Genomic DNA, 14,966 nt, shown 5'->3' with positions numbered 1-14,966 from the left:
GGTGAGAGGGCAAGTTCAGGAGCAGAGAGAAGATGTGAAAAGGGAGGAGCATGTGAGAATTGTTGGTCTGATGAATGGTAAATTAAAAAAAACGCCCTGACGGTACTATTGATAAAGGCAGAGTGGTATGCGTTCTTTTTATGAAGGACTTTGCTTACCAAATTAGCAGTTTAAGCCAACCACATAAATGCAAAGCAACCAGCCGCGACTAAAGCCACAGCTAATAATAACAATAAAGACGCTAATGTAACGAGCCATTGCAAAGCTCTTTGCTAAACTAAACTCGAGAACAGCAAGCGTATGAGCAAGTCTGCGACCGATAGCGATGAACTGCAGGCCGATCAACATAGTTGAAGACAAGGGATTAATTGAGGTGTCGCAAACAGCATCCAATGACCCATCATACAAACTACCGTGCTGGACTGCAGTGATGACTCAAATCAGCAAGATGTATGATGGTGAAGAAAGAAAAGCAAACTTGACGTTTTGGTGGGGGATTCGGACAAATGTATTACTTTATCATCGCTGGACCTCAGCTCACAACCAAGGTTATTTGGGGGTGATTGGACACTTTATTGATGGTGAGTGGAACTCTAACTCATTTTATACTGATCGTTGTGAAAACAGAAACCAGGACTTGGCTGATAAATGTGCCAAACAGTTCCTCAACGTGGCAAATGACTGGGTAATTGAAAATAAGATATACACAGTGAATGGGGGGCTTTAGGGCTTTTCTCAGCAATATTTAAGTGAGGTTAAATAACTGGATTAATTTGATCAATTAATTATAGATCATAATTAATCAATCCCTCAAATGTTTAAATACTTTGACAGCCCTAATTATTACTATTGTGGGGCACACGAACAATGTGGGGCTTCACCCTTGTCAGAAACTCTTTATCTGAGCTCCATCATGTCGAGACAAAATTACCAAAAACAACAAATTACCTGCCTTCGGCGCAGATTTACTTCACAGGATTTAAGATGTTCATGAAAGTACTCATTTTTGAACTCATCATCCAATACATCTATTTGTATCAAATGTATCTGTTTCTATTCAAATCACACTTCACAAATTTATAGGGAATCAAGATATTTTAAAAAAATGAAAAAAAGTTCTTACGACCTCTGTCTAATTCTTCTTCACTTTGATTTTACCAGGCTACTGTATTTTCTAAATCAGTGATATTTGTATTTTTTTGGAAAACTTTTAGAAATGTAAGGCGAACAGACAAATAGTCACTGAAATCCCTTTAGATTAATGTTTGACAGTTCTATAGTGAGTTGTAAAAGCTACCTTGACATTGTGTCACTGAAGCTCACTTCTTTAAGCAAAAGCTTGTATGTGCTTATGTTTTCAGAAATCATGACTCATCTTTCCAATGTGACACTGTCTCTCATTGTGTCTTGGACCTCTTACTATTTTCTCTGCTCACTCCCCTCATATGTTCATGTTAACATTTTCTTTCATCTCTTAGCTTCATCAATTTTACCCTCCATTGTTCTCCATTCCTCCCAGCTAGAATGTTGACTGACAGCACATGAACAAGACCCTTGACTTGTAGGGCAATGGCACAAAATCCACTCATTTAATACAGTGTCTGAAGATCATTTAAAAAAATCATATAAATTGGTCACATGCAGGCAATCATACACTTTTAAATTTGCATGTCAGTACAAAAGCATTGTCAGCTCTTTACACAAACAAAAATATCTTTCTCACCACACACACTTCACCATCTGTCTACATGCTGCCTTGTGTACACTGCACTGATGGATTGGCTAGAGGCATATATACACTGTAACATAAACAAACACACCCAGAAACTGAAAGGGTTTCATGCATAAATCACATGCAGTTTTGTGTGCAGACAAGCTGAAACACAAACTCACGCTTTTGCACATAGCATTACCACTTGGTGTGTCGAAAGGCCCCTTGAACATATATTCACATTGTTACTGTAACTGTAACACTGGAGGCTCGTCATCGACATATTGCATTCCACATTCTGCTACTTTCAACTCAGCACAGTGCAAAAGCTGAGTCTGAGTAAGCTTTGTTGTAACCACTCAAGAGAAGCCTTGAAAAACTTCAGTATATGGTACTCTAATACACTTCTGTAAAACCATTTGCATGTTTGTTTCCACTTATGGTGGAACCACAATTTATTCTGAATGCTCTGATTGACTTGGTTTGAAAAGGGAAATAATATGAAACTAATTAATCTCTTATATAATTGGTGATTCATTTCACATAAAGTCTTGTTTACTTATCATTGTTTAATTAACATTTTTTGGAATTGCTGAATTAGCTAGTATCGACGTAACCATATTGTATTGAGCAGTCACGGCAGAGCATTTGGAGGCCTTTCCTATATCCATTTGCATTTTTTGTCGTTCAATAGAGTAACGCTACCTGTACATTAATGCTATGCTCAAGGACGCACACACACACACACACACACGCACCCACCCCCACACACGCAAAAACACAATGGAAAATCACTCCCCCTTATGTTTTTGTTTTGTTTTGTGTTTGACCTGTCGTGCCTCTACGAATGAAACCACTTTCACATTTCATGTCTAATTGAGTTAATTCTAAAATGACGCCCATGTCATGCCACGATGTGACACAATACACAAGGTACAGCAGGTCAAAGGTCCAATTTAATCCCTTCCACAGGCAGACACTCAAAGTCTTCTGTGCTGGTTATGAATTCATTTCAACAAAGTCAGTGTAGTTAGTCGTATGGACTCTTGTCAAGAACACTGAGTACTTCTTGCAAAGAGACACAGCGTCATATTAACACGGACCAGCACACATCAACATCAGCTCCAACACATCCATCAACAACATAGCCAGTCATATATTTTATACTCTGCTTGGTATTCAGGTCATATCAATCCCAGACAGAGAAGTGACCGAGTTGTTGGTATGGGATTCAAACCCCATAAGGTATATGCTGTCACTCAATAATTCCCCTGTCACATTTTATTTGTTGTTTAGCATATACTGTAACTAGCAATTTCGGCCTATTTTTAACTGGTATTTATGTAGGGCACAGAGGGGCATGAGTGTACTGTATAGTGCATTACATTTTGATGTATACATGTGTAAATTATACACTTAACTTTTTTAGGTACAAAATGAAGAAAAAAGACTGTTGGGAATAGTGTATATTAATACTTTTTCACAGAACAAGTATTACAATTTAGGTTGTAAATGTAGGTCAGTGCTCCTGATAATGTTTAGGCCAACAGGGAAGGCCATTACTGGCTATGACAACTCGCCACTATTGTTTTCATTAGCACACAAATGCCCTTCAAGGTGAAAGAATACCACATTTTCGGGGTGAAAATAGTTTTGAGATCTATATTATGGTTCATTGTGCTTAGTTATATTGCTACATGAGACGGTTTAGCTCCGTTTCCTCCAGGTAGTACAGCTCTGTTCAGTTTGGTACATTTAGTGTGTACTTTCTCTTCTTTTGGAAACGGGAATGTATACATGAAATGTTGAGTAATGCTTTTTTTAAAATTTGTAATCCACTGTAATATTCATAAGTAATATTCCCCTCTTTGTTTTGTTTACTTGATGTGATTACTGTATGTGCATGAGCTGTAGTATTTGTTCAGTGTTTGATTCTGTAGATGCTTCTATGTTCTAATGTGGGGTGTGTTTTATGTGTGTGTTTTGGACTTCTCAGACCTGTTGTATTATGTTTTATTGGATAAGTGCCATGCGCCGCTGTTCATTTAATTTAATGGCCACAGATCACAGAAAGCATCTGGCTGGTTTTCATTATTGATTTTTTAAAATCTTTTAACGGACCGCCAAGCCTGATATGCTGGGATTTGTTCTATATCTAGGTGTGCATTAAATTACTAAAACTCACTGCATCACTCATGCATTAACTTTTCTGATGGCCAGGCACTTGAATAATGTTTTGCTTTTGTTTTCTAATATGCAATGCGTAAACACCTTCCTATATATAATATGCATAAAAGAAAAGAACACAAAAACATAATTTGGCACTTCTGTATGAGAGGCTTCTCTACCTTGGTAACACCTCGGTTAATCAATTTGTTTTTGTTTGGGATTTTGTTTTGATAGAATCATCCCTTTTTTTCCTCTCTTCTCTATCTTCTCCAGCTCCTCATTTTCTCATTCCCACACTTAATTCTCCCATTCAATCTTTCTCACGCCTCAAGTTTCTAATTTGAAAAAGCTTTGTTGGTCCATTGCACCGGCAGTTAATGATAATTTGCAATAGCACCTTTCCACAAGTTCCTTTAACAACACTCAGTCATTTCCATCAATATATGTGAATATGAAGAAACAATTGTGTGCCCGGGAAGTCAAACTAATTTGTAGTCATTGAGTGACACACCATTTGGCCTTTCAGAAGGAACCGAACAGTGGCAGGTCCCTCATTATCACCTCACCATGTAATTGAGACAAGGGTGAGCAGCATATTGGCAGCAAGTCATTCCAATGCTTCTGTCATCGTTGCAGACAATTTCAGAGATTTTTCTAATGGCACATGAGAGAAAGCGGGGCTGGTTTTGTACCAGGTGCTTTGCCTTGACCTAACAAAAATTAAACTCATCACCTATACACTTGAATGCAATGTTTGCCATTGAAAGGGTTCCATCAAATGTGTTCCCTTTAATTAATTTGTTATGAACTCAAACTGTTGCACCATCTTAAAAGTTTTCATTTTGGCTTGACATGACTGAATGTGTTGTCATCTCCTCAAATTAACTTTTAATTCAGGTGTGATACCCCTCCATGTCTAGAATGGCCTTGAAGAATTCCCCTCTGCAGTATGTGATTCCCCCAACCACAGGATATTATAATAATAATAATAATAATAATAATTATTATTATTATTATTATTATTATTATTATTATTATTATTATTATTATTATCCTGAGACTGTTCTCCCAAACAACCACTAACCACCATCCTCCTCTCTCTGGCTCTAGGAAGGAATGGGCAATCTGCGAGTGACCAAAGAAGGGGTGAGACTGGAGGGGGTGTCTGAATTCCTATTGCCTTTATACGTCAAAGAGATCCAGTCCAGAAGGGTAAGTGTGCAAAAAGAAGTTTTCCTTACAACTGCAAATTTTTACTTATTCATCTGAGCTTGCACGTTTTTCTTTTGGTAAACAGTTAGGTTAAACATAACTCAATTTGGGGTCAAAAATGGACCGATCCAAAACTTGAGTCAATTTGACCCAACTTTCTGACCCAAAAATGGGTGATTTTGTACAAAACAACCCCAAAAAATGTTTTTAGGGTGTATATATAGTTTGCACATCCACAATATTGCATCTGTTGCATGGTTTCATTGATCCTTGTGTACTTGTGTATTTGTATTTATTGTACAGTGTTAATGTTCATTCTTGGGGAGAATTCAATCAACCCTCTCTTTCACACCACACAGAAAATCAGAGTACACACATGCAAGCATTCAAAATATATAGTTGATGGGATGCACCAATGGTGACGTGCTCAAGGGATCCACAACAATCGTCAAGATGGTAACTAACTAGTATATTCAACAACTAGTTGCAACGTTGTTTATCTACAGCAGAACTTAACTGTGTCCCGAAGCCCAAGTCTGTAAAGGTAAGCTACAGCCTAACATATACTTTTTTTTCCCGTTAGATACTAAGAATTACTCTTCAACACTTAATGGAGAGGTGCCACATGGGAAAATGAAAACCCTATTCAATTTGTGATCGCACAAGGGGACATAGACTTACTACACAACAATTATGCTCCCACCAGTGTTGGACATTAATAGCGAATTAAATTTGCCAATTTTCAAACTTTTTTATCACCAATGTATTTCATTTAGCAAAAACAGCACTATATGATAATGATAAAATTCAGACATACCCTGGAAGAAGGTATCCATCAAAGTATGCATTCTTGCATGCATGGCCATGTGCGTGTGTGTGTGTACGTGTACGTGTATCTCACTTATGAATACTACATGTTATGACAGTTTATTCATAGTACCTCCATCAATCAAACCCACACAGAATTGTCATTAATTCTGTTAGTGGGGTCGACAGACAGTGGGTGTGCACTTGTAGCATGTATGAAATTGTTACGTGTAAGGGTGTGTGATTGTGTTAATAGGTCAGCCACGGGAATGACAGTGACACACACAAACGTCATATGTACAGCTATAGTGTGATGTAATAGAGATTAGATCCACAGTAAATTGAGTAAATGTGAAATGTAACTTTTCTTTTCTACCCACAAAGAAGCAACCATAAGATCATTTGAACGGCGGTCTGGTGTGCTTTTTTTTTTTTTTTTTTTAATAGTAATCATTATAGTCAGAAAAAGCTGTTGATCCTGTCAGCCCAGGTTCCAAAATCCTCTGAACCTTGGATTTACTGTCTTCACATTTACAATAGTAACGACAACAACAAAATCTGTCTTTCAATCAAAACTTCTTCACATTGCCCCAACTGTGAGATCATTGCAGCTCTAGGATATCATTACGCCATCTATCCATTGCACCATTTTATCAGTGAAAATGGCTTCAGCAAAGGATGGAGCTATGGAACATCAATTGAAGGGTTTGGAGGGTGTAATTGAATTTGATGTCCTTTCAAAGAAGTCAGACATTTGGAGTAAAAGGCGTGGCCAACTGCTTCACTCAGCAGGACAGGATTAATGTTTAGGTACTTGCTTTAAATTTAAAACTTGCTTTTTTTTTTTTTTTTTAGTTTATGATCATTCATCAGAAGACAGACTGATCTGAAAATTGACTGTGTGTGTGTTTATGTTTGTTGGTGAATGCGTCTCTTTTACAGAGCTTTTTGCCGGTCCATCCACGACCTTACAACCCTTCCGTCCTCATCTCTCTGTCCTTATTCATAAAAAGTATCGTCCTTCGACCCTGTCCGTCCACGTCCTCTTAAGGCGCTCCCGTCCTTACATTCCGTCGGTTTTAGATGGAATTATTTACCCTTCTTGCACAACTGGCTACTACTCAAGTACAACTTGAATTGCTCAATAGTCCTGGGTCTCCGTTGTCCTGTTTTGTGCTTTATAATGAACAACACATCTTCAAAGGAAGACAGGTCTGGACTGTGGGCAGGCCATTCTAGTACACAGGTCTGGACTGCGGGCAGGCCAGTCTAGTACACATACTCTTTTATTACAAAGCAAGCAGAAATGGGGAAAAAGGTAAAAAAGCTTGTTTACCTGCCAGTTGTCTATTGGGTTTTGTATCTATCTATGTATCGCTTCCACATATTGTGATAATTCAATAATAATGTGTGGCTGTCATGGTGCGGGCGGGTCAACTGTTATAAAATACAGAGATGGATCGATGGGTACCAATTGTGACATTTTACATGTTGATGTAGATCTAATAGATAAAAGCAAGTATTCATCTGTTCATCAGCTTCTGTCAATAAATAGATCGTCGGACACAAGAAAGACGTACAGTACCACATTTCCCCCCCACTTTTTTAACAAATGCGACTTGGCAGAGTTGTGCGCTTTTCTGAGTGACGTTATTTACTGTCATTATACAATTACTAATTTGACAAATGTAACAATACCTTTGACATGTTACATGAATGAAGGGGTAGCTAGAAATCTGAACCAAGAACAATGGTGATTTGGCAAGAAACTAGAATCACTGGACTGTTGGGCAGACATTTAAAGGGACCAGTTTTGAAGCTTTGAAAGACTCAGGTCCCGAAGCAAGGATGGACGATGTGGACAGAGTATAAAGCTGTTCAGTGGCCAAAATGTCCGCCAGCTCTGGGAATCTCATCTCAAACCACTACAAAGCATGCACTCTGTGACAATGAGACCCTGGGAGGATGGAGGCAGCTGGCAAGTGCAACAGCTGGCAGGGTGGTAAAAGCTACAGTCCTTGACCACTTTTTGCAGTAAGAAGAGGAGAAATTGCTAAATGGGGCTTTGAAGTCAGATGATGTAATCAATTGTAGTTTTTTTTTTGCAGCCTCTGTCTAGATTGGAGTCTTTTATTAGCTCCATTACTTTGTCTTTGCTCTCTTTGGATTGCATTACGGTATATAGTAATCTGAGACCAAACTCACCGCGAATAGTGAAAAAATAATTGATGCCCCCACAAAATGATAAAAATTGCTTAGATGAATGGTCAGATCATAAATATATCACAACCTAAGATCCCAAAAGCCAAAACACTTTGAAACTATTGCGTGGAATATTTTCTTCTTCCTTGGGCGGGATGTAACAGAAAATAATTTAGAAGCATTGGTGTAGGCACAGTGCCGCATTCTGTCACTTTCTCGTGAATCTTCAGCGAATGACCAATAAGGTAGGGTAAGGACTGTACTGAACGTGCCTCATGATTTGCTCACTGCAATTGATAACATGTATCGCTCAGTGAATGACCACACCCATTGATTCTGCCCTGAGTGATTTGTTCACTACGAATAAATGACGGGAATGACTCAGTAAATGATCACACCTACTGTTTCTGATTTACTGATTTATTCCCTGGTAATTTATTATATGGATTACTCAGTGAATCTTTTAAATCTTTAACTCAGATTTAGATTTGGAGATAAATATTATAAGTAAGTCAAAATTATAATCATGTACACATACACATGTGCCCTTATTGCAATTATTATGGATACGGCAATAGTTTGTTTGTTCAATAATAATAATAATTAATAATAATAAGTAGGAGTTTGCATGTTCGCCCCGTGCCTGTGTGGGTTTTCTCCGGGTACTCCGGTTTCCTCCTACATTCCAAAAACATGCATGGTAAGTTGACTGGACTCTCTAGATTGCCCCTAGGTGTGATTGTGAGTGCAGTTGTTTGTCTCTCTGTGCCCTGCGATTGGCTGGCGGGGTGTCCCCCGCCTGCTGCCCGAAGACAGCACGCCCCGCGACCCTTGTGAGGATAAGCGGTATCGATAATGGATGGATGGATAATTATAAGTAACTGTTAATCAAACTTGTATAGTGCTTTTAGACAGCAATAGACAGCAGTAAAAGTGGGGAGAGTGTGAAATGCAGGAGATAGCGTACATGAACGCAGTGGGAGTCCCGGTTGTTGCAGAGCCAGCAGGAATTAGGAAGCAATCCAGAGCCCTCCATTGAGACAAAGATCTCTGCGGAAGGATGAGATAATTGTATAAAATTCATAAAAGTGATTGATTGATTTAAAACTGATGGATGAAAAGTACTCAAAAAGTGAGGTTGAAAATTAACATGAACAGTATTTTACCCGACACCAGTTATCTCAAAAATCTTGTTGCACATCTTACACTGCATCTAGAAACATCTTTACAAATACAAAAGTACTGAATACAATAAATCATTTTGGTAAAAAGGTAAAAATGAACAGTTTGTCCTCTTAGGGTAAGTAAAAAGTAAGTAAAAATCTCAAATACAAAGATCAATAAAAAGTTGAGTCTCAGAACTCATCTCACTACAGGAATTAGGCGAGGTGGGGAAAAAAACAACCACCAGTATGTTACTCATTCTGTAAATCCTTGAGAAACTTTAAATGTGATGTGAAAATGAATAGGATTTGACCTCAGCTATCTTGTGTGTTTTGACAAATGTGGTAGTGTTCTGCCTGATACAATAAGGAAATGATCCCATAATGGTTTAAAGGTTTTAGTTTAGTATCCTAGCGCGAAGCGCCAAAAGACCTGAGCAGACCATTCCAAAATCCTTGACAGTCCAGATGCTTTGACAGTCCAGATGCTTGACGTGGACAAGGTGCAGAGCGATCCTCTAGCAATTGCTCTACCCAAGTTCATTCTCACATACGTTCCCTTACACAGCCTCTTGCTGCCAAGTCTGTAATTGTCCCCAAAGGGACCACATAACAACCTTTACCACCACAAGACACACAAGACTTCAGTGCTTTTCTTTTTAAGTTTCTTTGTTTGTCGCCTTTTATTCTGCTTTTTTTTTCTTCTTTTCATGATGTACAACATTTTTTTTTCCCACACAAACACCACCTGTTTTATGTCTTTTGTTTTGAGTTGCAGGGTTCTCTCTCACCCATGTAGTAATACAGCCTCCCGAGAGACTGGTCTATTTATGTGGAGTCGACTGCCTGGATAAGGGCTTTGCTTCCTGGGGGGAAAATCGCTGTCACAGACAGATCCAATAGGATAGATGTTAGCATACTTTGAGAAGGAGGTAATTTATAAAAGGGGTGTCTCTCTGGGGGTGCAACGCAATATGACAACGCTTACACATACAAAAGGGTAGGTAAGATTGGAAAATGCTTCAAACCATAATTAAAAGAACCTCTTCCCATGCAGCATCCTCTGTTGCAGCTTCAAGGTGGACTGGAACATATTGCTGGTGGATGAGAGTGGAGGGGATAACTTCATCTCTGCTCCTTGTCAATTATGGATTTATTCTTCCCTCTTTTTCCACTGTATACTTTTTAGTGTGCTTCCCTTGGGACAGGAACTGACTGAAACTTCTCCAACTCCGAAGCTGTAATTGAATGGCGGGGGTTTCTAATGGAACATTAGGCAGTTCCCATCTTGGCAGTGGCTATTGATTTTAACTACAAAGCTTTGTAAACAATTGTGGGTAGATGCAAGCAGACAGATGCAGACCTCATTTGAAGAGGAAATTTTAGGGCTCTGAAAGTTGTTAAATTGTGACATGTGTGACTGTTATTGTGAGTTTATTTAGCTTTAATTGTACATTATCAACACTAACTCTCTCTCAAAGGAATTGCAGCAGGCTGGTTGTGTTTCTTTTATTGTTATCCTAGTTGTGTTTTTCGGGTAGAAAAGGCATTAACAAAGACCACCTGTTGAGCAGCTCTGACTGGCCTGCGATATGGCGTGTGTGGTGTTCTACATCTATTTTCCTGCAAATAGTTCTTTTTTTGTTACACATTTTTTTAATAATCCTTGTGTGTTAAACAAGACACAAAGAGCTTTCTTTCTTCCCTTACTATTGTTATATTGACTGCTTGTGTGTGAAGTCATTTAGCTGTTTGTGTGTGATGACCATAAATGTGTCATGCAATTACCGTCTGATCAACATATGGCTAACATATTGGCTAATATAAAGCCATCCATCTAGAGTCAGTAATTACCAGCCTGATTCTAATATTGGACAAATCCTCCACAAACCATAATCAAATCCAAAAAAGGGTCAGTTGAAACCAAAGTAGAACTTGTTTGCCAATGTTCCCAACTGGTATGTTTGGCACAAACACAACACTACTCATCACCAAAAGAAAACCATGCTAACAGTGAAACACAGTGGTGACAGCATCTTGCTTTAGATTTATGAACACTTCAAAACAGCAGTCAGTGTTCACACAAAACCTTTGAGCCTCTGCACGAAAGAAAATAATGTCTGCAAAATAATACCAGAACAGCTGAGCTGGGTTAATCATTGGCACTTTACATGGTAGCAGGTGTGTGCTGACTCCCATTTAAAATCAGTTTTAATGTGATTCGTTAATAGTACAGCCACATCATCAGTTATGAGCGGTTGTGCACATTTGTGCAACATAGTCTCAGTTGTTCGTTTTTCCTTCCCTTCTGGTTTCATAGGTCACATTAATTGTTGGAAAAAAAATTGTAATGATCATCTTTTCTCTTTCACGAAAACCTGCCATTTAAACCAAGGTGCATAGATTTTTTTCTTAAATATGTTTTACTGTGTGTGCGTGGGTGTGTGTGTGTGTGTGTGTGTGTGTGTGGGTGTGTGTGCAGATGTGTTTGTGTGTGCAGAGCTGGGCATTTGTCTATGCTTTAGTCCCGTCTATGAGTTGCCGTCTAAATTTCAGATCCGCCGGTCAGTCAGCCAAACGGCGTCGAGAACGGACTTTACCGGTACCACATCACACGCAGCTGCCACACTCCTGACACGCAGGAAACAACAATAAAACAGTGTTGTATACCTTTCGGTCCCACAGATGCAATGACGTGCCCCATTTTGTTTATATTTCACCGATCACCACGCTGTGCGTATGTGTCTGTTGATTTTCTTTTGATATCTTTTCTGTGACGTGAAAATTATGTTCTCAATGCCGATTGGCTCTCGCCAACAAGGAATGGACTGGGACCACGTGGGTCGGCCTGAAATACCGCCCACAAGTTATAGACGGATAGACAATGCCCAGCCCTGAGTGTGGGTGTATTTGCGTGTGTGTGTAGTGTGTTCAGCACACACAACTCCTTTCTCATTTATTATTGAGGCGCAACAGTGTACAGAACCACAAATAATAGCCAAATAGCACTAATGCTCGCTGGCGAAACCATGCGTTCGGCTAACAATGCAACAACGATGTTTTTGCTCTATTGCATTGTAGTTCTACAAAACATTCGCTGTCTGCCAGGAATTTAAAGGGATTGGCAGATACCTGTTGCAGACACATTACAGTTTGCTTGAAATTGCTATAGAGTACATTTATATAAATACATCAGTCTTTATGCATCATGCAGCATGCTTTTATTTAGGATAGTACTGATTAGATCATTAGGAAAACAATCTTTCTTGTGCCAAGGTACCGATTTTAATTTAGAAAAACCTCATGGGTAACCACCCAAAAAAACAAAAAAAAACAAAGGCTGAATACTGAAATAATTTTGATCATAATTCTGTCACAAATAATCATGCTGAAAACACCCCATCATAGATTAGCATAGGTGCTCATAGAATATTGTCGCTGACCTGTGGAAAACGCTTATGTCCATTTTTTTTCATTTTTTTTTAAATGTTCACGTGAATGGGGTTTGTGTGTTCCAGACATTCCATTAACATGAAAATTTAAGAAATAAAATAAAAAATACAAAATTGGACATAGATGTCTTTCACGGAACAGGGCCGATCTGCTATTTTTGCTGTGTTTTAGTGCTGGTCTTGCTGGTACACCTGCAAACACAGCACAAAAACAGAGCAAAAACATTTTATTTTTTAAGTAGGAATGTACATGAAATTTTGGCTTGTTAAATTCAACACAAAGCTGATATATTTGTCTGGAGCCATGACTTATTCTGTTGGATGAATGGCAACAGATGGATATGCAGGCTGATTGTGCCTTGTACCATAATGGGAGATTAGATTTATCTACCTGTCACAATTAGTGCTGGTATACATAAAAACAGAGCTCTATTGAGGGATTTTTTTAAATTTAAAAAACTGTGAAGATAATAATAATGCTGTGAACATATTTCCTGTGATCATTCTTTCACTTTTAACCTAACTGCAAACTAGGTAGGCAGTAAAATTACCTAAAAAATGTGGAATTTCCTAAACAGCCATTCCGGCCTTGTAGGTGAAAGAGGACATTGTGAAGGAGATAAAACAACATCTCATTTAACTCTGTCAACACAGTTAGTATGTGGTTGTGTGTGTTGTGTTCATATTTGTTGAAGTGCATTTTATTTAACAGAGCCTGAATCATTTTTTTAAAATCTAAATTATTTTCTTGTTCTACATTTGAAAACAAATGTTCAATATCCTTGAGGATTGAAAGACACTTGCACTTAATAAGGATGTACTTTAATTATATTTGCCCTAACATCACTATACCATCCATCCATCCATTATCGATACCGCTTATCCTCACAAGGGTCGCGAGGCGTGCTGGAGCCTATCCCAGCTGTCTTCGGGCAGTAGGCGGGCGGCACCATGAATTGGTTGCCAGCCAATCATCACTATACCAGTGACAATTAAAAAAACAAAAAGAAAAAAAAACATACTATCGTTTATCGTGATAGCTTCTGGGAAAATATCACATTAGGAAAAATGTGTTATTGTGACAGGCCTACATACAGCCATCAACATTTTCTTCTTCAAACATTCCGAGACCAAAACATAAATGATTTTGAAAGTTATCTGATATGAGTTTGGAGTTCCTTAAGGCAGGCTGAAAGGTAATTTTTTTTTTCATCAACATGTTTTTCGTTTCAACCACCTAACATTCTGCTGATGTGTGATGGCGTGTTGTTTGTATGTGTTCACACTAACACAGTACCTTGGGAAAAAAAAAGGAATTAACTGCAGAGTATCCTCCTTATTGGCGATACCGTTGTATTGTGCAATAAAATAAAACCCATCAAAGCACAAAATGGAAGGCTTGTTTGGGGACGGGTCTCACCACCGGCATTGTGAGGTGGTTGTTATTCTACTAGTACTGCAGTAAGCTGCAAAAGCAACATTATATTGACTGCATCAATCGGAACAAGACACAATCAAACAGAAACAACAACAGAGGAGATCAAGGGTTATATTACCTGTATTTACTTTTCAGCATGTGACAGTTGGTGGAAACGTTTGAAAATGGGTTGCTGCAGCCAAGTATAAACTGTAGCATGTAATCCTGCAGCTTAGATACAGCAACATGGAAAGTTAACATAATTGCGTGTGACTTTTGTAATTTATGTCATCCATCAATGTATCCTTAAATGTTTAGAATAAAACCCAGCTGACTACTATAACGACTACCTGATGTTGCCAATGGAGAAGCACCACTTGCAAGTAGAGCTGTGGCAAGTCAATTAGGTTCCATGCAGGGGAAACGGGACATTGGGGTTCAGAATATTTCACGTTTTCTGCTAGAAAATCAATGATAGGAAAATTAGCAGAAATGGCATTGCCTTAAATTAATGTCCAATCAGATGGCTTCCATATCATCCATGTAGCACTCACAAATCCTAGAGGCACTGATTGCTTGTGATTCAGGGATTACTCTCCTTTGCTAGATATATTGACTCACATTCAAATCTCCAATTTGTATAAAATTTTGGCTTGGCAGCAGCATAATTTAAATGGAGTGTCTGAGGGAATCCTATTTTCTAAATTCGGTTTCCTTTTAATTGAATGCCATGAAATTATTCAACATCATGTCTTTCCTCCATCTCTCCAACAGATATTCAAATGAATTAAATGAAGCAGTGCACCCACCGTGCGCTCTCCATGTGACATTTT

The 14,966-nt window shown here is 38.5% G+C and overlaps 1 protein-coding gene across 1 annotated transcript in view; it reads left to right on the top strand.

Annotated features, from left to right (window-relative positions):
* sgcz (sarcoglycan zeta) overlaps positions 1-14,966 on the top strand; it is a 301,050-nt gene that overhangs the window by 208,395 nt on the left and 77,689 nt on the right. The window contains exon 3 of the mRNA XM_086034706.1: positions 4,991-5,092. Coding sequence (XP_085890832.1) covers positions 4,991-5,092 — 102 coding nt within the window. The remainder of the gene's footprint in view (positions 1-4,990; positions 5,093-14,966) is intronic.

The sequence above is a fragment of the Filicampus tigris genome, chromosome 6 (genome assembly GCF_054856515.1).
Source record: "Filicampus tigris isolate MCC_2025a chromosome 6, RoL_Ftig_1.0, whole genome shotgun sequence".
Classification (NCBI taxonomy): domain Eukaryota; kingdom Metazoa; phylum Chordata; class Actinopteri; order Syngnathiformes; family Syngnathidae; genus Filicampus; species Filicampus tigris.
Note: the sequence above shows the minus strand (reverse complement) of the source record. Positions and strands in the feature narration are given on the sequence as shown.